General features: G+C 33.2%; 2 protein-coding genes across 2 annotated transcripts; both read right to left on the bottom strand.

Moving 5' to 3' along the window:
* Positions 1-2869: 2869 nt before the first annotated feature.
* On the bottom strand, positions 2870-14895 carry Ipp (inositol polyphosphate 1-phosphatase). The gene is made up of 5 exons (XM_015511876.2): positions 14545-14895; positions 10520-10790; positions 9560-9731; positions 8653-8734; positions 2870-6641 (listed from the first exon to the last, which is right to left on the bottom strand). Exons 1-5 carry the CDS (start codon positions 14878-14880, stop codon positions 6255-6257), a joined length of 1248 nt encoding a protein of 415 aa, XP_015367362.2. The 5' UTR covers positions 14881-14895; the 3' UTR covers positions 2870-6254.
* A 3382-nt stretch (positions 14896-18277) lies between these two features.
* LOC107164175 (glucose dehydrogenase [FAD, quinone]-like) lies at positions 18278-22742 on the bottom strand. The gene is made up of 5 exons (XM_089224683.1): positions 22443-22742; positions 21487-21628; positions 21284-21412; positions 20952-21172; positions 18278-19733 (listed from the first exon to the last, which is right to left on the bottom strand). The coding sequence occupies exons 1-5, from the start codon at positions 22701-22703 to the stop codon at positions 18597-18599; spliced, it is 1890 nt and encodes a 629-aa protein (XP_089080809.1). The 5' UTR covers positions 22704-22742; the 3' UTR covers positions 18278-18596.
* Between the last annotated feature and the right edge of the window lie 1247 nt (positions 22743-23989).

Raw genomic sequence — 23989 nt, forward strand, 5'->3', positions numbered from 1 at the left:
CCTGTTGAGCCGCGCGCGGGCTCTTTCTCTTTCGCTACCGGCCTCGCGTGAGCACAGTTTTTTCGCTTGGCTCGACGCAGCCTTTTCGTGCATCGGTTTTGTCTTGTCATTTTTGTCGACCATCTCATCGTTCAAGTTTCCATATTCTCGCCCGATCGTCTGTGTGCCACTTTTGTTGATCGTCCGCTCACGCACGTCTGACGATCGCGGCGTTCTCATTCTGTATAGGTATACTCACAATATTGCGAATGTGTTATCGAAATTTGTTATTATTATTTTTAGTTTGGCCGCGTGCTGTTTTCCTTCAGCTGCTCAGAGATTCGAACGATAAGTTGCGTAAGTGATGTATATCTTCGTGTATTGAATCGCTCTTAGAAGCTCCTGCCAAAGAATGTACGATAATGATCGACGAACGTTATCAGCTGATAATCGGAATATGATAATATTATATAATAAACAATAGTGCGAGTAAAAATAAATGAAAATGCCTATCTGCGCGTCCAGAATAATTCGTTGAAAAGAATTTAATTGGCTATGCGCACATCATTTCCATAAAAACAATTTTAGGTAAGCATTGCATAAAATAGAAAAAAAAATTAATTCAAACGAATAAGTTTTTTGAGGTGTCATGAAAAAATCTGTCTCGCAAAAGCCCCCGCCGGCGCTGACAAACATCCATAGGCGTGCGCAGACTTTATTTGCAGGGTATGCGGCTGATAAAATATTCCCCTCTCCCACAGATATATAAATGATCCTAAAATTAATGAGCATGACATTTCATCTAACAATTTTGGTTACTAATTTGTTCGTGTGCTCCCAAGCGTCTGCCCGAAGGGTATGCAAACGCATATGGGTCGTACGCCCATGTGAGTGACTACACTCGATCTCCATATTGTATTATGTGATCTTATATGACTATAATATTGTAACGTCACAGAATTTTCAGCCTCTTAAATAAACAATAATGTCTCCGAGCATACCTATTACAACGTTGTTGATAAGTCAACGCACCTTTATTCGTCCCACCATGGGTAGTAAAGTTAGATATCGTGCGCTAGTGCACTAATGACCGCAGTGTTATGTAATCGTTGTTCCCCGATCCCCCCTTCACCATGTAGTGTCCGTCGTCAAAGTGTCTCGATTGCCCGCTGCCTGTTGTCGTCCGCGCTTTTGTCGCGTCCGCCGGTACGGCCCGCAGGCAATACTGTCTCCACCACGCAAATTATGTATAAATCCCGCAACACCGACGACACTGATCTGCCCCACTACCCCGAGTCCACGGCAAAACAAAGCTCAAAACCATCAACGGCCGGACTCCATCACCGCCGTCTCGTCACTTCTTTTTCTGCCAATGGTCCGCACGCATATACGTTTTCTGTATTACGGCCAGCCGATCGAACGTCCACGACCTCTCCGGCACCCCGCACGAACCTCGTGTTTAAAACTCAGTTTAATTTTTGCGGACTGTTCTGCATATTTTATTTTTCTACCTGATCGTCACCATCGCCATGATGGGCTAAGCCAACACACATCATCGCCGTCTATGTCAACACCAGCTGCTCAGTCGAAGTCGTAATTATGTGGTCCCCTACGTCCCCCCTTGTAAAAGCACAATATATTAGGCGTCGCAAGACGTGTGGGTCCTTACAAATATTTTACCGGTAACCCCGTGAGGGCACCCCGTGAGCAATACGGTGGGTAGCCTCCTGTGGGCCGAAAAAAGAAAATGTACCAATATCTCTTTATATTTTCTTTATAATGTGTATTTGCCATGTGTCACCATATACTGTGCATTTTCCGTGCGCCACCTTATAAATTTATTAACTGTTATTGATATGTACAATACATTCACCTAATTACCTTTAAAAAAAAACCATTCGTATTATTTATTTTATTTGAGCTATTTTTCCCCCAACATAAATCTTGTGGCTTTCAATAGCCCATGCGTGTAACAAAGCCTGTGAGTTCCACCGACTTGGCCCTCGGATCTCACGCGGTGCGGCTCACAGGTCACGAGGAAGTCGTTCCCCTTTCCTCGTGGGTAGTTTTTGTGTCATAAAAAACCTCAAACTCTTACAATATATAATATTTAAACTATAGTTTCTGCGAAACACTGCAATGTTACTTATTGTTGTTCAACGTGTTGTCTAAAATTAATAGTCAGTTACCTATATAGACTATTGCAGTATTGCCGATGATGACCGACTTGCTAGATAGGTACTCAAACAATGACTTTAAATTGCTTACATATACGAAAAGGTATATCGGATATACGACGTGACGGCCTAAAGCACTCAATCAGCCATAACCATAAAGTCTGGTCGGGCATTGAGTTAACCGTTGATTACTGACAAAAGTTATAAGGTACGATGATGCAATACACGCAAATGCCGCAAATCTAATTATAACAACGACGACAATTTCCACGGTGATACCAACTTAAACATAAGCAACTTTATGAATAATAATAAAATTCGATAGAGATATTTAGTGCGGTTGCGGTAGTTTTTATTTAATAATCAAAACAACTTATTTTATTACTTTGCTGGCTGGAATTAAGTAAACAAATTAAAAACTGTGCTGGCTATTATACACGTATTTGCATTACCTATTATAACGAAAGTATGTTTATTTTGTTAAGTGTTTTGTGACTCTCGGTTATTGTAATTTTGTACATAGTTATTAATTCTATTTATTTTATACTCATACTTTCAAACATGAATATAATATTTTTATTTAATACTTTTAGAGTCAATTTTTCGTTTAAATAGTTGTTTTAGGAAAATGTATTTTAATGTTTTCTTATTCAGTTATTGCAGGGAATTATTTTTCAGATACAAGAATATAATATCATAATAATAAGACAAGATTATATAATTCAGATGTATTGCTTTTTCTAAATATACAAATCATCAAGCTATGGTTTTATTGAAAAAAAATTAAACTGGATTAAAAATGGTACGTGAATAAAATTTTAATCATATAATTAACGTTATAAAGCTTTGCAGGATAAAAGAAAAGCAATTGACAGTTATAATAGTGGTAGTAGCCAGACTAGCCAGTATAGGTAAGCTATAAGTTTACTTTATTTTTAGAAATAATATGCGAGCTCAGCAATCTTGATGACATCGATTATTCTTTTTTCTCGTCCGGAGCCGAATGCTCCTTTGAGTGAGGTATTGTTTATATTTTATTGTGTTCGGTCTTCTTACACATAAGAAGGAATGTGTGAGTCTAGTTTGTCCAATGCGTACTCAGGTAACCATGATTTCCTCGTGCCATGTGAACTTTATTACTGAGTTTGATTATTTTTTGGTAGACGATAATTTTATTTGTTTAAATTTATTGTTACTGTTGATTTGTTTTTTCCAGGGATAATATTATTAACTGTAATTTACAACAATTAGCTATAAGTAGTATAGCGTAATACTATAGATATAGTATACAATAATAGTAGCTACCTATACAATTATTACATTTTTTATTTAATGTATAATCTAAATTATGTATAGGTAGAAATATAATATTGCCGTGTTAAATTCAGTATATAACTAATTATTTATTTTGTGTATATAGAATACATTAATGTTCTTTGGTCTCGCGTTAAGCGTTTTAAGGACTACCGATAACGATATCCACGTTTTGAATTTAATACGGTACAGGGGACATTGGGAGAATTGTGGTTAGCAAAAAGATACATTATTAAATCATCTTTATGTTTATACGAGTATCAATCTGCATTATTATATTGGCTAAAATAATGATATGACATAATAAATTTCTTACGATTTCTCAGTTTGTCTCATTTGAGTTGGCCGGCAGTTCACTTCCATTCTCCTCTTTGTGGAATAGGCCTACATGGGGACACCACAATAAAAAAAACGCGCCTCTTGCAATACCTCATGTGACATTAAATGCGACATATTATACATTGTCATCGTTTAATAAGCTAAGGTGGTGTGGAAACTTGCAATACATTACATTATACAGTCTGCAGTAAATATGCTAAAATTACCAAACTAAATATTTATGGTTTTTATTAGAGAACATAATACTACAATTTATTTTATTGTACAGTCGTTGTAGTAATAATACATATCAACACGACTAACTAGTTTTCTTTAATATAATATAATGTATACACGATTATGTTTTCAGAATTGAGAACCCCTAATACCTATCTATGCGTCAAATTATTCAATAATCATAGGCGTGCGCAGACTTGCTGGGATAAAATATGCCCCTCTCCCACAGATATAAATGATCCGAAAATTAATGAGCATGATATTTCATCTTACACTTTTGGTTACTAATTTGTTGATGTGCTCCCAAGCGCATACCCTGCATACCCCATGCGCACACCTGTGCAAACATCATCATATAGTATGGTTTCCACAATAAACATAACAGTTGCAATGTATACAAAACATATTAGGTACTTTTAAACTATATTAATGTACGTACATAATAGTTACATTACTCATCGTTTTAATAGCATAGGTACATAATATTATATAGGAAACTGGGTGGGTACCTACTCAATATATCGCGTTACACACAATTTAAGTGTATATCATTCATGAAACTGATCTAAATAAATTGGTAACAATGATTATAAATAACAATTAAGAAACACATTTCGATCACAGATAAAAACCTATGTAAAAAATAAAAATAAAATATTATAAAATAGTATACAATTTTTTTGTATGAAGGTTTGAACCTTTGAAACGGTGCAGTGTGCACTAATTTAATACAAACACAACGATTTCTCATTCGAACAGGACACGACACGTCCAAATCACTGTAAGTTCAGAAACTTACATCAAGTGAGCAAGTCCTACTTGTACGTTCCTATCAATGGCTATACGCAAACGATATTTATGTACGATAATGCCTGACATCTGCATTTTGTTTAGTACTTTTAACGACGTCGATTTTCTCTGTTTATTTGTTTGTTTTTAAGAACACATTTTATAGAGTTAGGTACATAAATTAAATTGTAATATAACGGGTATTTTTGTCGGAAAAATTCTTGAAAATCCTTCAACTCTTATTATTGTCTAGGTAGATGTTTAATAATAGATAATGTTACAATAAATCATTAGTAGCTCAAGTAACTCGAAAAACGTCCAATGTTTATCGATGATTTAAACAGAAAAAATACGTATTTTAATGTAATATGAGTTGTACCAAGTTAAAATGTGTGTTAAGAAAACAATCAAATTAAAAAACTTGAAAAATGAACAAATTTGTCTGCAATTAAATGACCCTACCAGTGTTGATTGATGAGAATTGACTATAAATGTTTTCAAAGAGGTTAACATTACCCTGTGTTGTATATAATTAATATTATAATACTTTTTTATTTTTGTTTTAAAACTATACACATAACAACTACCTTGGTACCTACCTTTAAAATATGTAATAACATTAATAGATAACATTATAACGATATAACATAAAGAATATTTATGACTATATAGGTATATATATATATGGTATACTATTATATAACAGTACTTACTATAATAGTATAATACTGTTTAATACGTAGGTACAATATGGAAGTAGGTATGTGATGTTCATTCGGTATAACAACAAAATGTCACGCGATGGTTATAACTTATAAGTATGTGTGGGCACTTATTATTTTTTTAATGTGGAACATTGATTGACGATGTTGCTCTAAAATATTTTTTTCAATACGAAATAGGGATATAATATACCATGCATTTGTATACGTCAAACAATAATATTATTATATAAAGCTCTTATTTTATATTTGTGAGCATTATTTTGACGTGCACATTTCGCGGCTGTTTAAAATAGAAAAAAATATTGTATTTTAGCATATTAAAATATATGATACGCATTATTCATTTCGACCAAAATAAATACGAAAAGTTCTACTTGGATTATCGTATAGTTACGTAAATAATACGTAGCACTGTAGCAGTTGAAGACTGCATGGATATAAAAAGAATTCGTTGTGTCAGTCGTGTGTGTATCGCAGTGATAATGTTGCTTTTATAATTGAATTTGTCATATTTTTCACCGTATAAACGATATAGCCACCCAACAGCATGACGATTTTCTTAGTTTTTATAAATCATTATGATTATCGATAAAGCCTAGAAAAAAAAACGGAAACGAGAGAGTACGTCCTATACTGGCTATACTTACACTACTATACATCATTTATCGTTATTATAATATTATGTACAGTTTCAACACAACCCAACAAAAGCGCATCAACTGCTGCAGTGCTGCAGGCGCATCGATGACTGCAGAACCGCGTGCACTCGGTCCACGGTTTGCGGGTCGCGCGAAGCGATTACACCGGCCGCGTTGCAGTGGGCCCGTACGCCGCCACCCGCAATCTTGGGCCGGTACGTTAATGGCCCGTCGGCTGTACGACAGTGACAGGCCGTGCCTCCCTGGGACGCGAGCATTGAGTGCGCGGCGCACGTGTCCCACTCGTACGTCGAGTCCTTGGTCAGTGCGTAGCACTTAACGACGCCTAGCGCCACGCATAGCATCTTGTAACCGGCCCCGGACGCCGTGGCCACCGTGTAACCCGACCGCTGTAGCGCCGCCTTGGCCTCGTCCGTTTCGCTGTTGCTTGTCACCACCAACTCCTGTCGGACGTGCAACACACATTAATAATAAAATGCATAATTATTATAATGCGTAATGCATTCATCATAAGTCGGGTGAAAAAAAAAATTTTTTTTAATAAAGTACGATTTTAACCTGCAGCAGGCGTTGTGTTTTTGCCATTCTAAAAGGACAGACAAAGAGAGAAAATTGGGGTCATGTGAGCAAAAGCATAAATAATCGTTAATAATTGTTTGCTGGAAAAATGCCATTGTATGAGGAAGTCATGATGGCTAGAAGACGTATGTCGATAGTCGATTTTAACATAGTTATATATTATAATAGATTTGATAGACATCCGAGATGTAGGTCAAGTGTCTACGATTAGCAATATAGACATGATTGATTGGGGAACACTTTGAGTCGCGTCGTTGTGGTCTGTGTGGAAAAGCGCAATATCCAGTACCTAATAATTAGGGAACGGATTTTAATTTAAATAAATATTTTTATGTAATAATAGCATCGGAAAGTTTTCTATAATATGTATATATTTTATTTAATTTTAAGTAATCTGATGCTAATTTTGTTTTAAATATTTTAGAATAATGACATTTTTTACAGATAAATACATAAATTATATAATATTGCAGAAATTTTGTGTATATTTTAATTATCTTACAAATAAATATACGGATTCTGTATTATTGAAGAATTTCCGTTTTTATTTTAGTATTTTACGATACGATTAGGTTTCTGTACTGTACACCTTTGACTTCAAACGACAACGATTCGATATTTTATCTTAGATGGGATAAGTTATCTAAATAGTAAGTAGTAATTTCAGTATACGAGTATATGCGTTCACTTTTCGATCAGTATACGTAAGAGCGTTATTCGATCACGTTATTTCCGTTTGTGTTGTTTGTATAATATAATATTATGTTAACTATTTAAATATGCCCAAGGTAGCTCGCACAAAAAGGTCAAATGTTAGTATTTATTTGGAAGAATTTCCGAATGAAACTTTTAGGAGCGATGGACAAGTTTTATACTGTCAGTCTTGTGATAAATCAGTATTTAGAAAGTAAAATTTTGCAAAACAATTTAGCATTTTTTTCGACTAATTTTGGATATTTAGTTGATACTATTTAAAAAATTAGAAACTTCTAAAATGCCACTAACGGAGAGCTTAGAAATAGTTGATAATGCCATAAAGCAATTAGAACGAGTTCTATTTATATTATTATACTATACATATAATGAATATTGTGTTTGAAGTTTAAACTTTGAACTTGTGAATTCGTGTTTTTAATATACAGGCAGTCCAATCGCCGTGATTTATTTTAGTTTTAGTTTAACTTCCAGGATCACATTCCTAAACGAAACGGCAGAGTATAATATCGAACAATATACATAGATTACAATATAAAGTAAATTAGAGTAGCGTTTTAAAAGTTACAATACTCGCGCTATATGTAACTTAAGTATTTAAAACTGATTTAATTTCTAACCTTTTTAAGGTTTTAATACAATCATATAAACGTAGTATATTAAGATGGTCTTAATTGTATAGAAGGATTCGAAGAGACGAACAAACAAAACGGTGGACTTCGTAATGAAAAAGACGTTGTTTTTGAATTAACATAACACTGATTAAAATTCCTTAGACTTTTTAATATCGTCATATCATATAAGGTAATGAGGCGCAGAAGATAAATAATTTAAAACTACCGGACCCGATTCCGTATCATTTATGCGCATGCGCATTCGTTATATATATATATAATAATTATCTGACATTGTCTGTACATAAATTTAGTCACATTTTAAAACAATCACTGCATTGTTTACGACTCACTGATATTATATTTTATATGAATAATTTATAATATTATTCATATATAATATAGACATATTATGCCTAATAACTGTATAATTATAATGTTTATGCACATCATAATATAGGCATGTTTAACAGGCGTTTGTTATCCGCTTTGGGTTATAACTATCGATATGAACATAATATGTAACTAATTGGAAATTTTTCTTTACCTGATTGCAGCTAATGATTTCTGGCAATGAATTTAAACTTTTCTGACCGTCGCAATAAGCCCAGTAACATCTTCCACTCCACCTACGAACACATCACGGACGCGATGAAGTGAGTTCTTAAAATACGTCTTGTTGACGTTTCAAGTCTCTCAATCCGTTATAACTTATTAGTATGTTCGTACAGAGATTTTTTTTTTTTGTTATTTTTATAAATATACATTTGCGTTAGTTTCTCTATCGCCCATGCGAGTTCACGATGATCAATAATACGATATTGAAATAATACGTTATTTTGAATTTGTATTATTATTATTATTTTATTTATTGCAAATTTAGTGCAAGAGCATTGTAGATGCGTAAAATAAATTATAAAAATATTATCCATTGAAAACAATCGAGACGATTTTGTTTTGTATGAATTACAAATAGAACGTATATAATATAGTGTGGGTACCCAAAAGTAGGTAGGCAGTCAAAATGGTATTTCAGTACGTTTAAATAAATAATATGTGCATTGGTGTCATAACGTTAAAACAAATGGTTGGTTATTTAACACAAAACGTGCGTTCTAGTTTGAAACAATTAACGCCGAAATAAGCAACGTTCAGTTCAAAACAATAATTAATGTTTCCTATTCAAAAATTAAACATTCACTCGGTATATTTAATAAGCATAATATGCTAACAGATGTAATAATAATTATCGTATTGTAAATGTCAAAATCAAGCGAGAAAAATGCAAAATTCAAATTAAATTTTTTTTTTTAATTCGTTAATATAATATGAAATAAACTTTGCGCTCGAAAAGCAGTGTTTTTGGACATTCAGAAATAAATGCGATTTGTATTCAAATGGTCCGTTCCTTACACATCGATGTGTATTAAATAACTGTCATTTAAAAACCTTACCCTTTGACGGGGTCGAATTCGAAAAACGGTTGATTGATAACGCCGGCAATTGGTTTTCCACTGTGCTTGTCGAATAAACCAATATTAATCGTAACACAATGAAGTCCGCTAGAGTGAAATCCGTATTCATTTATGGTATTGACATTTCCATTTATGTATTCGTTTGTTGAATCTATAATAATATACGGTAATTCGTAGGTATAGTAGATAAATATTTTAATTAGAATATTATTATGTAACAATATTAACATGCTATTGATCATTAATTATCGTACCTATGGTAAGAAATACAAATTATATTTTTAACAACTTTACTGAGATTCTTTTTGAGATCTCACTGAACTTAACTTCCTACCGCTAATTTTTGCAAAAAACTTCCATATAATGAATGGGTACTTTTTTTAGTTTTTGACTCCAAAATTGTACATAATTTACACTATAGTGACACGTAATTGAAGATTTTTTATTGGTTTTTGAATTTTTAAAACACGAGATCCTAAATAGTGTCTCATAGCACTGTAAATATTATTTTTTTTTGGTCGTTATCAAAATATCCCTTAAACAGATATCTTAAATGAAATTTCAAAATTATACTATATCTATATCAAATATAACCATTAATATTATATACATTTATACATTTAACCAAGAGGTGTAGGTAGGTACACAATAAATTTCAAAACAATAATAATAATAATAATGAAAGAATCACTAAAACGTAAAATATATTGTCTGAAAACGTTACGGCTATTAAAATTATTGTTAAACATGTACTTCGGTATTAAATTTTGTTTAAATGATTATTGTTGTTATCCATCGGCATCCAATAAATGCGTTCAGAGTGATAACATTTTTTTACTATAAAACCGGACGAGTCTCAATGATATAAAATTTGTCGTTCTAAAATAATATTATCATATAACGTCATACGTACAATAATAATTACAATAAACGAATTACCAATAGGATCGATCCATATACCGATTTTTTCCAAATCGAGATTTTCCTCTTCGAGCGGATAACAGTCGACGTTGAGATCTTTCGATCCGAATTCTTTGTGAGCGGCTTCGGCTAAGCTCTTGGCAGAGTCCAAATCGTCGCCCAAAGCTTTCGACAAACACTGAAATGTCTCTTCAACTGTCTCTCCGACTTGTATGGTGACGTCTTGACCTTTATTGTTTTGGATTGTATCGTTTTCTTCACCATACACGCTCCCTTCGAGTTCTGGAAACTATAAATTGTAATTAAAATGTGTATGGTTCACACGGACGCGTTCGCAGAGCTCTACGTACTAATCACTATAATGATTCAGGAGAAATAAAAAAAAAAACTACACAACGATACCGGAACACTCCTTATTCTTAGAGGCTATAGCTTAAAACCGAATTTAAAAATTACACTCTAAACTTTAGACATAAGAATATATGTGGGTAGATATTAGCGCATTACCGTGGGACTTGGAACCAATATAAAAAACAGATGCCTACAATCTTAACTCTGTGATAGTGACAATATACGTATACCTCTTATATCATAAGACCTTGAAAACGACAACGGACAATAAATTAATGCACACAAAACCATAATTTATTAATTCTAGATCAAATTACACTATATTCATTATTCACTAATAATCAATGATTATTAATTTTTATACAACGTAACAAGAAATAAATAGTTACGATTTACATATATTATACTTAAATACAATGCAAACATTTTATTATTTTAAACATAGTAAAAAAATTCATGTAATTTATCAACTATATGTTTGATAGCCGATTGATAGTGGATTCGCGTTTTATTGTATGGCCTGAATCATATAGTTAATATTGGATACTGGAAAATGGAAACCCAATAATAATATTATAAACATATAATATAAATAATAAATCGACATTGATATTAAGTCGTAAATAAAAAATAACTGCGCAGCACTACCATAATAATATTTGATGTATATTTCACAATAGTATAAATATTTAGTACAATAAAATTATGGTATCATTCGTCAATATATTTAGCTATAATTATAGACTAGTAATATTTTAACTTTATAATATTACTTACTCAAACCTCATAAATTGTATTAGAACTTATATGTGTATTTACTGTTGATACTGTTGATATATTATGAAATTACGATTGAGGGCATAATTTTTAGTAAAAAAAAAAAAAAGATTAATCAGTTGGTTTGAAAATGTAGCTTTTTTCATCTTACAAGGTAATAAATCTCATGTGCTCGAAACTCGACACGAATTACTGATGTCATTCTTAGGTGACATTATTATCTACGATAAATGTACGTACAACTAAAATATCGCTGTAATAAGTTTTTGAAATTTATTACCTAAATAAAAATATTACGTGTACTTTTAGTCCAAGTTCTACCCAATATATCGATTAAAAACTGAAGACCACACACGAGTGCAAAATCATATTATTTTCGTGAAAAAATAATAATTTAATTAGGTAATCTGTATGCATTAAAACACAAAATATATTTTATAAAAAAAACTATTTAAGAGTATCTACCTATGTAATATCGACATTTACAAATTGATTATACGAATGTAAATTTTATACTTTTATATAAAGACAAATTAATTTGTTTAAATGCATAATGTTTATTATTTATCTGTCAATGATTATTTTAACGAAAACATATTATAATTAATACGCGGAATATGGTATTATGAGAATTGTCAGAATAAATATTGCTAACACCGTTGCTTTCATAAATAATATTACATAGTTAATATATCCATCCTATTGTTAATGTAAATAATATACAGTTATCGATCTAATAATCTTTAATAATAACATATATTGCATAAAATGTAGACATGATAATATTTTTTTCCTCTCATATAATATTCGTATTGCACTTGTATCGGCGCACCTCAAGGTAAGCTTTATACTCACTGGCCTTAAATCCCTAGTCAATATATATTCATGCAGTAAAAGCCATAATGTACTTATGTGTTATGTATAGAAATAATGCAGTTATGCATAATACGCACATGAGTATAAAGATGCACTATAATCGATAATAGAATATTGAAGGTTTATTTTACTGGTATTTATTATCATCAAAATATATGTGATGAGACCGCGACGTAGTTACGAGGAGGAACAGTGACTACGAATTACGATATTAACTATATTTCAATATATAGAGACCGGAAATAAATTGATGTGTAATGTGTATACTTGAATATTGTTTTATTTTACTAAGCATTATATACCTGTATTATTATGTATTCAAAACGACTTTCAAATTTCTGTTTTATTAATTTACGCTGTTATTATATATATTTTTATTTAGCGTATTATAGGTTAGGTTAGAATTTCAATGCAAAGTTATTATTTTTTGGGTGCTCTAGAACAATGCATTCCGACTTCACAGTATATATTTCGTTTCATGCAATAGATAAACTTCGAAAATGAAACTTTGCATTTTTGTAAACGTTTTCGCTTTTTAGGTCATTTTATCAATTTTTTGTGTGAATAATATTAATATTATATTATAACAACGAACTGTTAGTGTAAATAACTTTTTTTAACGCACTATTATATAGGTCTGGAATAATTACTACATAAATTTAAGTATTTCTATAATAATTTTAGAACAGGACTTACTTAACTTTAACTTACAAAACTTTAACGATAATTCTTAATGTTTCTTAAGTATTTTATGTTTAAAACATTACGTTTATAACGGTGAGTATTAACTATTAGGTATAGCTAAACTGCTAAACTAATATTAATTGGTCAGGAACTAATTTATTAATCGATAACATTGTCGGATTATAGCTTGCGGCTCGTGACTTATGTAAATTTAATAGATATAACATAGCAATAATGTTTGTGTGATAAAGTGCATGTAAATAATAAATTCAAAAATTTCGGAAACGTCAATGAAGCAACGTCGCATACAATATTCTATGATGATTTCAATCATATTTTACCGATTGTCAATCGTTCTATACTATGAAAGCAATTTATCTATTTCCAACGATTATCGGATGTGGTATGTTACCGGGACACTGTAATCAAAAAAATAACAGCTAATTGATCAGTCGAAGTTAATATTATGTGCATAGCGATCGCATTTGTTACCAGTAAAACTGTATAATATTAATAATTATTGTGTGTACCTGAGTATATTATTTAGTTTTTGTATTATTGTTGGTTTAGTTTAGTGTTAAAAATTCAGAAATTTAAACTGTTGTTTTCCCATCGGTTGCTCCCTATTCTAGAAAATAATTTTGGTAATTTTTTTATATTATTGTTTTTGTACAGGTATTTTCGGGTTATTTTTTTATTGAACATTTTGATAGTTTTATAGGAATTTAAATCGGGCCCTATAATCAAAACGATAAATTAATTATTTGGCAATAATTTTTTTTTAAACGTAAATTAATTTCTTTCGTATGATTTTCTGCCAAATCGTTTAGTATTTGATGATAAATTAATTATTTTAAAAATTACAATTGTATAATATACCTAGGTGGTGTTATTATTTATTTTTCGTAGATTATAAGATTTAATTTTTATAGTATATTATGTTATAATATTATTATTGTATATCTCTGATTACGCATGTTTACAGGCTATTATAGTGATGATAAAACCTGGCCATAAAATAAAATTTTAATTTTGAATTACGTAACTGTTATAACCGCAATGCGATTAATTATTTTAAGCGCGCGTCCTTACATAATGATATGATGATAATATCGTCGCTGCAGTTTCAGATTACAGCTATCTTATAAATGTATACTTTAAAACACAGATCCGAGCTCAAAACAGCACGTGTATAAATACATGCCGTGAGCGCGTGCCATCGACACCATAGGTCTACAACTACTGCACATTTAACACGCACCCCCCCCCCCCCCACGTAGCATGCTACGCTAAGCGCTACTGCTCACCGATCTGGTGCATCACGTATTATTGCATATTATCATATACATTCATACCTGTCGGCCGATGCGTTTCGCGACCAATCGCTGTACCAGCACGTCGGCCAGCGTCTTGAAGTCATGCGCGAACCGGCTGCTATTGGCGTCGTCGCCGCATTTCTCCTGGATAAGCATGGACAGCAGTCGCGGGTTGGAACGGCACAGCCTGGCGACGTGGGCCGCCGCTTCGGAAGCGAGAAGCGCGCAACCGGTCAAGCCGCTGCACCGTCGCCGGTGACAAGCTGCGGTGTCGCCGTCCGAAGTGCACGTCATGCCGTCGGAGGAGGACATGGTGCATTCACCGTGCGCCCCGCGTGAAAGTTGGGCACGAAGTGAGCGCTGCCTCGACAACATCGGTTGGCGGCACGAAAATCAATCACTGCGCCGCAGGGAAGACGGCGGCGGCGGCGGAGGGCGCGTGCGCGGCCTCTTGTTGTTGTTGTTGATGTAATAATACACACGTGTGAAGGCATTATACCATTGTTATGTATATTTCAGCAGTGGAATACTTTTTGAGAATCATAATATATGATATGTGTATAGCCGTATAGGTTGAGTATATTACAAGTTATCTATTTGTTAAGCGATGTTTAAGTGTAGTAAGTGTACATTTGAAATTAGTTAGAGAGTAGGTACGTTTTATTGAATAAAATTATTTGAAAGTACAAAAAACTGAAAATTTAAAGTGCAATTAACTATTTTATGCTAATTTCTAGGATGATTAGACAAACGATCGCCCCGGGTTTTTTTTCGAAAGCTCAAAGTGGGGGTGCTGGCATGTCTCCAGCACCCCCAACTTAAAACGTTTGTAACTTTTTACAGCTTTTGGTACAAACGATGATTTTTGCGGTACAAACCGGTACAAACAGAGTACAAACGATCGCCCCGGGTTTTTTTACGAAAGTTCAAAGTGGGGATGCCCGGGACATGGGGCTTAAATCACACAGACAGCTGACTTAGTTTACATTTTGCAATATAAAAATAAAAAAGCACCATGCAAGTTAGGTTAAGTGCGTCGAGGAAGTAATAATGCGATAGCAGTCCCCGCGGCGTCGTCGGTTCAAAACAGGAAAAAAAAGGTTTATTTAACCCACATAAACCATGAAAAAAAAGTTACCACAGGAATAAAAAGTGTTCTCTACCCAGCAAGTATTTAAAAATATTTGAAATGTTTTTTGGATATAGGTACATACTAATTTTGAATTTCTATATTTATGTGGTTCATTTATACTATTTATTTTTATAGAATTTTCTAATTGAAAAGTTTTTCTAAAAATATAAAAATATGAGGATGATAAGAATTATAACTTTTATTAAAATGGGAATGAAATGACTCACAAGCATTAGTCGTTCTGTTCAAATCTGTTGTAGCAGTAGCCCATATATTTTGGGGGAAATACGCGTCATTACTTATATAATTATTTAATAAATAATTTGAAAATTGTGTTAATCTATGGTCATTTGGCTTAGAACTTATTGAAAATACTTCAAAATAATCAAAAACCATCTCGAGTTCTATTGGTTAGACTCAATTCAAAATATGTTAAAGCTAAACGACAAACTTGACATTTGTATAAAGTGTCAAAGAGGTTTAAAGCGGTAACCTTTTTGATAGGACTGGTGAAATTGAAAATATACTATCACTATTACGCGTTTTACAAAAAATACCGCAAAATAAAAGCAATAATTTTTGTAGATATTTTCTGCTGAAATTCAAACCACACAATATGTTCTATACTGGCTGATTAAATGTAATGTTCAGATTTCCTATCCATATTTCGAAATCGAAATCGATTTTACTAAACGATTAAACTGCGCCATCTCAACAGTTCAACTTTTTTGTTTCAATTTTATTGAAACGCAGCGACCACAGCATTATATGACTGGTCGTATTTTTCGTTACGTTTACTCGGACATCGCATTTGCGTCGCCAGAAAGCCGTATAATGACCAGCTATTGATATGATTATAAATTATATATAAAGAAAAAAAAATCGCTTGCGAGGTCCTTTCGGAGCCAATTAACTCGAGCGCACTCCGCCGGGCAACTGCGCGACGACCAAGCCAATTAATATTTATTTTTTTCGTATCGAAAAACAAGTTTTATTTACGACAATAATAATATTATATAACACACAGGCCATATATGGATAATGGGAATCTAATATGTGTACATTTTGGGCAGACTGCAATGGCGCCAAGCACTATATAGTATCATTCAATTGAATCCAGAAGAAAATTGAGGTTATTAATTTTGTGTAATTGTACGGTGTTATAGTTTATTTTGTGGTGCGCTCTTTTTACTTTTTTTATCTGAAAAAAAAAAACTTTGTTCAGAAAGATTCAAAGCAATAATAACTTATTAAAATAATTGAATCAAAAATTGGAATTAGGAATTTTGAGCTAAAAAAATTCGTACCCACCTCTTCGTGTTTAATTGAAAACACTCCTATACAGATAACTTAGATTTTTTGCGTATGCATATAATACTAGACAATAATTATGCATGATGTATTTAAAGTAAGTATATCTTAATACTTGGAAGTATTAAAACTATAATTTATTAATATAATGTCCTACTATTTTATTTTCGTACATACATTTATTTAGTGTTCAATCGTGTTGCTTTTTTTTTTTTTAAATAAAGGTAGAAAGTGTGCAATTATGTTGCATCTTTTACTTTGTACGTCTACTATAGCTAATTATATAATAAAAGTATTTACGTCTAATACGAGCGATACTAAGCGTGGTAATTACATTTTTTTGTGATAAGTAAACGTAGAATTGATAATAGGCGTAAGCCTACTGCAACAACAACTATTGTCCAAACCAGCCACCAATAGGGTCGGGAAACTGCGGCTCTTCAACAATGAAGTAATCTGATTTCTGAACCGAACAACCCACGCGGCTCTTCTCTAGATATAATGGTTTAGTCAATTTTTTTTTTTTAAATAGCTCTTTCAGCAGGAAAAGATTCCTGACCCGGGGTCTAAGTAACAATTCATTCAAAATTCAAATCATTAAAACATACTAATTGGCATAAAAACATGTAATCCCAAAAGTTTTACCATGTAGTTACATCTTGCGTATAATACTGTATATCTTTTATGAACTATATCCTATAGCTTAAATATCACAGAGAACATTTAGCACCCCACAATACAAATATCGGATGACATTAGTTAAATATTTTCATAAAATATTGTAGATTAAAGATTAACTGATTGGTAGAACTCTCATAAACTATAAAACATCTGATCTGTATCAATAGTGTTTTTTTTACAAAAACGAAGAGTAAAATTTGCAAAACCACAAAATTTACTAGAAAATCTAGAAGTAAAAATTTCAGCTGCAATAAAGCGTATATAATGGTTATACAAAATAAATAAATAATATGCCTTTTAAGTGCTTAACGCACTGAACTAAATGTCGTCAAATTATGATTCTCTTTACGACGACGAGTGATGACTAGAGCTTTCATACATAACAAGTATTTATGGCACTAATAATATTAATCACGATGAAATGAACTATTTAAATGCACGAATGTATAGTGAAATAAATAGTTTAACAGCTTCGGCGGCGCCTGTTTATATGATTGTTACTATTAAATCAGCTTTTTGAGGGTACAGTGTGACACCATTATTTTTTATGCACTTTAGTTGGCAGCCATCATATTACCAACAGCGCCTATGGCAAATATAAAAAAAAAAAAAATGTTAAAATATAGGTAATAAGAAAACCACAATATGTATGGAGTTGATGTATATTTATTATTAAAGAATGTATTTTATTGGTATGCATGGCGAAAGCTATTTCCAACTAACAGCGCTTACCAATTAAAACAAAATATTAAATAAATAACATTTCGACACCATACATGATGTTATGATGCAAGAGTATTTGTAACTATATAGACAAGGAAAAGTGGCCTGACGGTGAAAAGAAATCGGGCGCTTTAAATTTCGGCGCCTGTTATGAAAAACTCAATTGGCGCCAATCACATAATGAATCAATAATATTCTATAAACGCTGCTGATCAATGATATTATTATCACTCGAAATAATACACTACGTCCGTTCGTCCCAGTCCTCCTTGATCATGTCGGACGCTTTTTCCGCGATCATGATCGTCGGGGCGTTGGTGTGAGCCGCCGGCACTTCAGGCATGATCGACGCGTCCACCACTCTCAGGCCGCTGACGCCGTGCACGCGCAATCTCGGGTCGACGACGGCAGTCCGATCGGTGGCCGGTCCCATTTTGCACGTGCCGGACAGGTGATAGATCGTGAACGACATCTGCCGGGCGGAACACTTCCAGTACGCGTCAGTGTCGAATACGTGTTGCGCGCACCCCGGAAGCGGCGTTTCCAAGACCGTGGCGTCGAGTGACCTCATCGGTCCCGTGCGCAGCATCCGCTGGACAATCCGGACTCCGGCTACGAGCACGTCCAGGTCGGTCTCGTCGGCGAAATAGTTTGGGTCGATCAGCGGGTGGTGGAACGGGTCGTCGTCTCTCAGCCACACGCGTCCACGGCTCTTGGGACGCATCACCATCGGGAACACCGTGAACCCGTCCATGCCCTCGGTGTCCCGATACACTGCGTCGTACAGATCGGCCCTCATTCCGCACAGCTTGGGCATCACCTCGTGGGACGAGTACATTCCAGACACCAGAAGCAGCTCGAGATTCGGATGTCCGTCCGCCAAACTTGGACTGTCCACGTCCACGAAGGATAGCGCTTCAGGTCCACCCGGCACTGTGTAGAGGCCATTGTGGTTTTGCAGCAAGTCGTTCAGAATATTTGGGTCGTCGAATATCTTGTGCAGCCTTATTGATACGGTATCGTTCACCGTCACCACCAGACCGCCGAGCGACACGTGGTCCATGAGGTTCTCGCCGACCGGCAAGTCCATCACCAACGGAATCCGGAGGTCCGCCAAGTGTTTCTTGGGCCCGATTCCGGACAGCATGAGCAGCTGTGGTGTGTTTATGGCACCGCCGGAAACGATCACTTCCTTTCTGGCGTACACTCTGGTTTTTTTCCCGCCCCTCATAAACTCCACACCGATCGCTTTCTTCGTCGATTTATCAATCAGTATTTTCGTTACTGTGCTTAACTTTTTAACGTGCAGGTTTGATCTCCTCTTCGTCGGAAAAAGAAACGCTGCGTTCGTGCTGTGACGGAGTCCGTTTTTCATGGTGACCTGTAAAAATATTTACTAATTATAAATTAAAAATTGAGTAATTGATTTCATTTAATATAACGCTACACTGAAATTAGATGGTTATCATATTTGAAGGTATTAACAATTGTATATTCTTTTATTGAGTATAATACAGATATTATAAATTCAAAGTTACCTACAACGGCTACAACACCCATGGATCAATATTAAGATATAACTTAAAGTATTTGCAGCTAATTTTCTATGAAAAATATTTTATTGGAAATAATCAACAGATTTATTATAGATTTTTAGCTTAAACGCTTTAGTGTTCATTTTTAACAGGTCATCTAACTTTTAAATTTTAAATATTTTTTAAATTACGTGATTTATTATGCGTTAACTATTAGAATAATATTTTGGTATAATATGATTTACAACAGTGTACGGTACCTATTTAATTCAAAATATGCTATTACCAATTTAATTTTTTTCCAGGAAAGCCGATTTACTATTTCATTATTGATTAATTAAGTACAAAAGAAATATAATATGAAAATTAGAGCACGGAAGTTATAGTATCTAGAAAATGAAAATTATATACGAAAAAAGTTAAAATATGCATAAGACATTCATAGGTATGCAAAAAAATTCAATAAATTTTCATTCAAATTATCAAAAAATAAAAAATAAAAACACTATATTATTATTATTTTACTATATTATATAGATTAGTTTTTAGTTTTAAGCTATTACTTATTTGTACCATGAACCTATCAACTCTGTTCTACAGTAAGGTGGTATTGACTTAAAAAATATTTACATAAATAGAAATAGTATAATACGATTAAAATTTAGACTATTTTAATAATTACATATTAATTAATACAATAAATGCAATATTTTCTACTACCTACAAACACTTATCTACCGTTAAACTAATATTAAATTGAGTTACTCCAATGTTTAAACAGGTATAACTACCTATCAAATTTGCCAAAAAAATATTGTTCAGTTGTTTTAGATTTAATTTTACATTAGTAGAGTAAGTATCTTTTGATACTGATTTGTTGGAATAGTTATGAAAAATAATAACTAATAAAGAACTTTAACTTCCTTATTATATTTAAAAATAACAATAATAATATTAATATGGGCCTCAAAATAAATCCTTGCATATGGCTTAACAGAATTCATAGTTACGACACTGGTTAAAACGTATGTTGTGTTCATAAAGCTGTTGATTCTAAACTGTACCTGTAAATAATTAATCCCGACTTGTTTCTCCCCGTTGACGTCTACAACCGGAAGTCCTATTTGCGATCCAGCTTCCACAAAAGCCTTCGCAATAGGCGTCCTGTACGGGACATCGGACACCGACAGCAATCCGTTTCTCCCGTGATAACCCGGCTCAGCGTCAGACAAGTTGGCGTTTTCCGATTTGATGAAATATTTCAAAACGCTGTCATAGTCCCAACCTCGAAACACGACGTATTAAAATGAATACTTTTTTGTGTTTTTAAACACAAATTCAACGAAATTATTTCAGTCCACAAACTATATAAATTAAATGCAATTTGTAAATTTACCCGTGTTTCCCATGTCTGCCCAATTGTCGTAATCTTTTCTATTACCACGAGTATATATCATGTAATTCAGTACGCTACTGCCACCCATGACTTTGCCTCTCGGAAATTTGCATCGACTGCCTTCGAAACCTACGTATAAATCGGGCAACGTTAAAGTTTGTTATGAGTATAAAAAAAATGTTATAGGACTGTATAATATTTACCAAGGCATGAGTTTTTCATTGGAACTGTTCTGTATTTCCAATTGATCGACGAAAATTGCAAAAACGGAGCGGCCAAAGGTACGTCCATGATGTGTGTGGCGTGTTGTCCGGCTTCGATCAACAGCACCTGCCATTTTTTCACCTAATAACCAAACATTGAACAATATTATTTGTCATACAAAACTGCAGTATAACATGCCCTAGGCGTGATAGTTATTGGTTTTGGCTTGCGTCGATTGTCGATTCAAATTCTACCGATTTTAAACTTTTTAAACATTTTTTACATTTAAGTGTTTAAGACACTTCCAACCCATCACGTTCATTATCAAATATATATTTGATTTTCAAAACCAAAGTGGCGTTTAATTGCTATTTAATTAATATTGTATAATAAATTCTAACTTTTTATCAAATATTTTGTTGACTGTAAGGTTGTAAATTCTGCAAAATTGATTAAAATGGTGGTGGGGAGAGATATTTTTATATCATAATCTGTTTTGAAATTATAATAACTAAGAATTGTTATTTAAAGCTAAGTAAAGTATTTTTTGGAGATAGAGATAAAGACTAGATTATGAATTGGATATAGGTACCTACCTATAAGCTATTAAAATATTATACAATTATACAATATATTTTTAACATTATATATTATAGCATTGATTTCAAATGCAAATATTTATGATTAATGATTATTATAGGTGTATAGTTAAACCATAATTTGCTCCTCGAGGCTCAAATATATGAAAAATTAACAAGATGTGAAAATCAAATTTGTACTTTACAAAGTATATAAAAAAAAAAACATGAAAGCCTTATGAGTACTAGTAAGTATACAAAAAAAACACTAGTTACCTGTTTGATTGATTTACGGAATTTCATAAATTATCACACTAACATATATACGATTTTAAACGTAACGTTTATATAGGTGCACTAGCCATAAAGGCACTCACTTCGGACAGTCTGCTCGCCACTACTGATCCGGCGCTCCCAGCCCCGACCACGATAAAATCGTATTCCGAAAGCACCTTCGCCCGGTCGACAGTTTCGTTGGATTCCCATACCAGTGTTTCTTCCAAAAATTTCAGTGCCGATTGGAATAGCGGCGGATAATACTGCGGCGGCGATACGCCAATGACCACGAACGGGCACTGCAACAGCAATAATAGGGCAACTACTGTTCGCGTCTGAAAATGTAGCGAAGCGGAAACCATAATTTGATAATATTATTTTCTCAAATATTTACGATTTCGGATTTGTTGGCTACTCCGACGACGTGGTGTGTATGATGACGATGGATGGCGTCGGATTTTAACCGTGACCTGCCGGCAAATGTAAACTAAATGCACGAAAGACTGTTTGCAGCAACCGCGCGTTACGATCCTTATATTATTATGTTGTCGTATATTTTACTGTTGCAGGAGTCATTGGACTGTCGGACATATTATCACCTGGTCGTAAAGCAAGTTTTGCTTGGATTCACGAATAAACCGATATTGACCTATCATAAACTCACTCATTACCAACGGTATGCGAGGAGGTGAAGGTCGTTTTGCGAAAAAAAACTCGTTTCTCCTTAGTTGGTTTTCCAGTTCCGATACTATTGTCGGATAAAATCGTCCGATTTATCAATTGATATTATCATTAATTTAAATCTTGCGATTTACTATTTAAAAAAATTCTATGAAGGCCGTTCGAATTAGTGTACTTATTTTTAAAGACTAATATTTAGAGCGACTATATATAATAATATACTGTAATAGTATTGAAAACATAAGTACAGTAGCATTGCTTGATATATATTTTTCATCATGTGCGCAGACGGTTTGTTACATTTTTCAGTATCTGTCATCAGTCAACAGTCATCACTAACGGTCTATACATTTTCAGGTTAGATTTTAATAATTAGCGAAATGGTTATCATCAACGAATCGGTACGAAAATATCTTTAAAGGTGACGAGCAATAGCATGTATAAATATAGTGGATCTGTTATTACACGAGTAGGTACACTAAAAATGTTATAGTATATAAAACTACATAATTTAATATAGGCAACGAGATGGTTCAATGACCTTTCGAATCTTGCGAATATAACATTATTTTGTATTAGCACGCCCAATTTTATATCGTGTCTATAACAGCTTAAACTTGATTAGTTATTTTAATTATTTTCGATCGCCGACAAAATTGCGATTTGACATTTAACATTTAGGCGTATAAAAAAAAAAAATTCTGATATATAAGTGCTGTTGTATAATATTATTATGTGCTTAAATTTAGATATATGTGCGCAATATGAAGATAATTCAAACATGATAAATAATTAGCGTAAAATAATATAATAAGATAAGGTACCCGTTTTAGGGCTATTGGAACAGAAAATTAATTTTGAATATTGAATATTGATTATTTATTGTGTTTTAAATGTCTATATTGGCATTACATTATTGATCATTAGTATTAGAGAGCTAAAATCATATTAAATTCTAATATATTTC

The sequence above is a fragment of the Diuraphis noxia genome, unplaced genomic scaffold (genome assembly GCF_037042655.1).
Source record: "Diuraphis noxia isolate RWA-SAM2 unplaced genomic scaffold, SU_Dnox_SAM2 contig0003, whole genome shotgun sequence".
Taxonomy (NCBI): domain Eukaryota; kingdom Metazoa; phylum Arthropoda; class Insecta; order Hemiptera; family Aphididae; genus Diuraphis; species Diuraphis noxia.

Coding starts and splice junctions, on each gene's coding strand:
- LOC107164175 (XM_089224683.1), bottom strand. CDS start 22,703: ATGGTTTCCGCTTCGCTACATTTTCAGACGCGAACAGTAGTTGCCCTA. Junction 21,173..21,283: donor GGCAGACATGGGAAACACGG/GTAAATTTACAA, acceptor TCGTGTTTCGAG/GTTGGGACTATGACAGCGTT. Junction 19,734..20,951: donor TCGGGATTAATTATTTACAG/GTACAGTTTAGA, acceptor ATATTTTTACAG/GTCACCATGAAAAACGGACT.
- Ipp (XM_015511876.2), bottom strand. CDS start 14,880: ATGTTGTCGAGGCAGCGCTCACTTCGTGCCCAACTTTCACGCGGGGCG. Junction 9,732..10,519: donor TATATGGATCGATCCTATTG/GTAATTCGTTTA, acceptor ATATTATTATAG/ATTCAACAAACGAATACATA. Junction 8,735..9,559: donor GAATTCGACCCCGTCAAAGG/GTAAGGTTTTTA, acceptor ATGTGTTCGTAG/GTGGAGTGGAAGATGTTACT.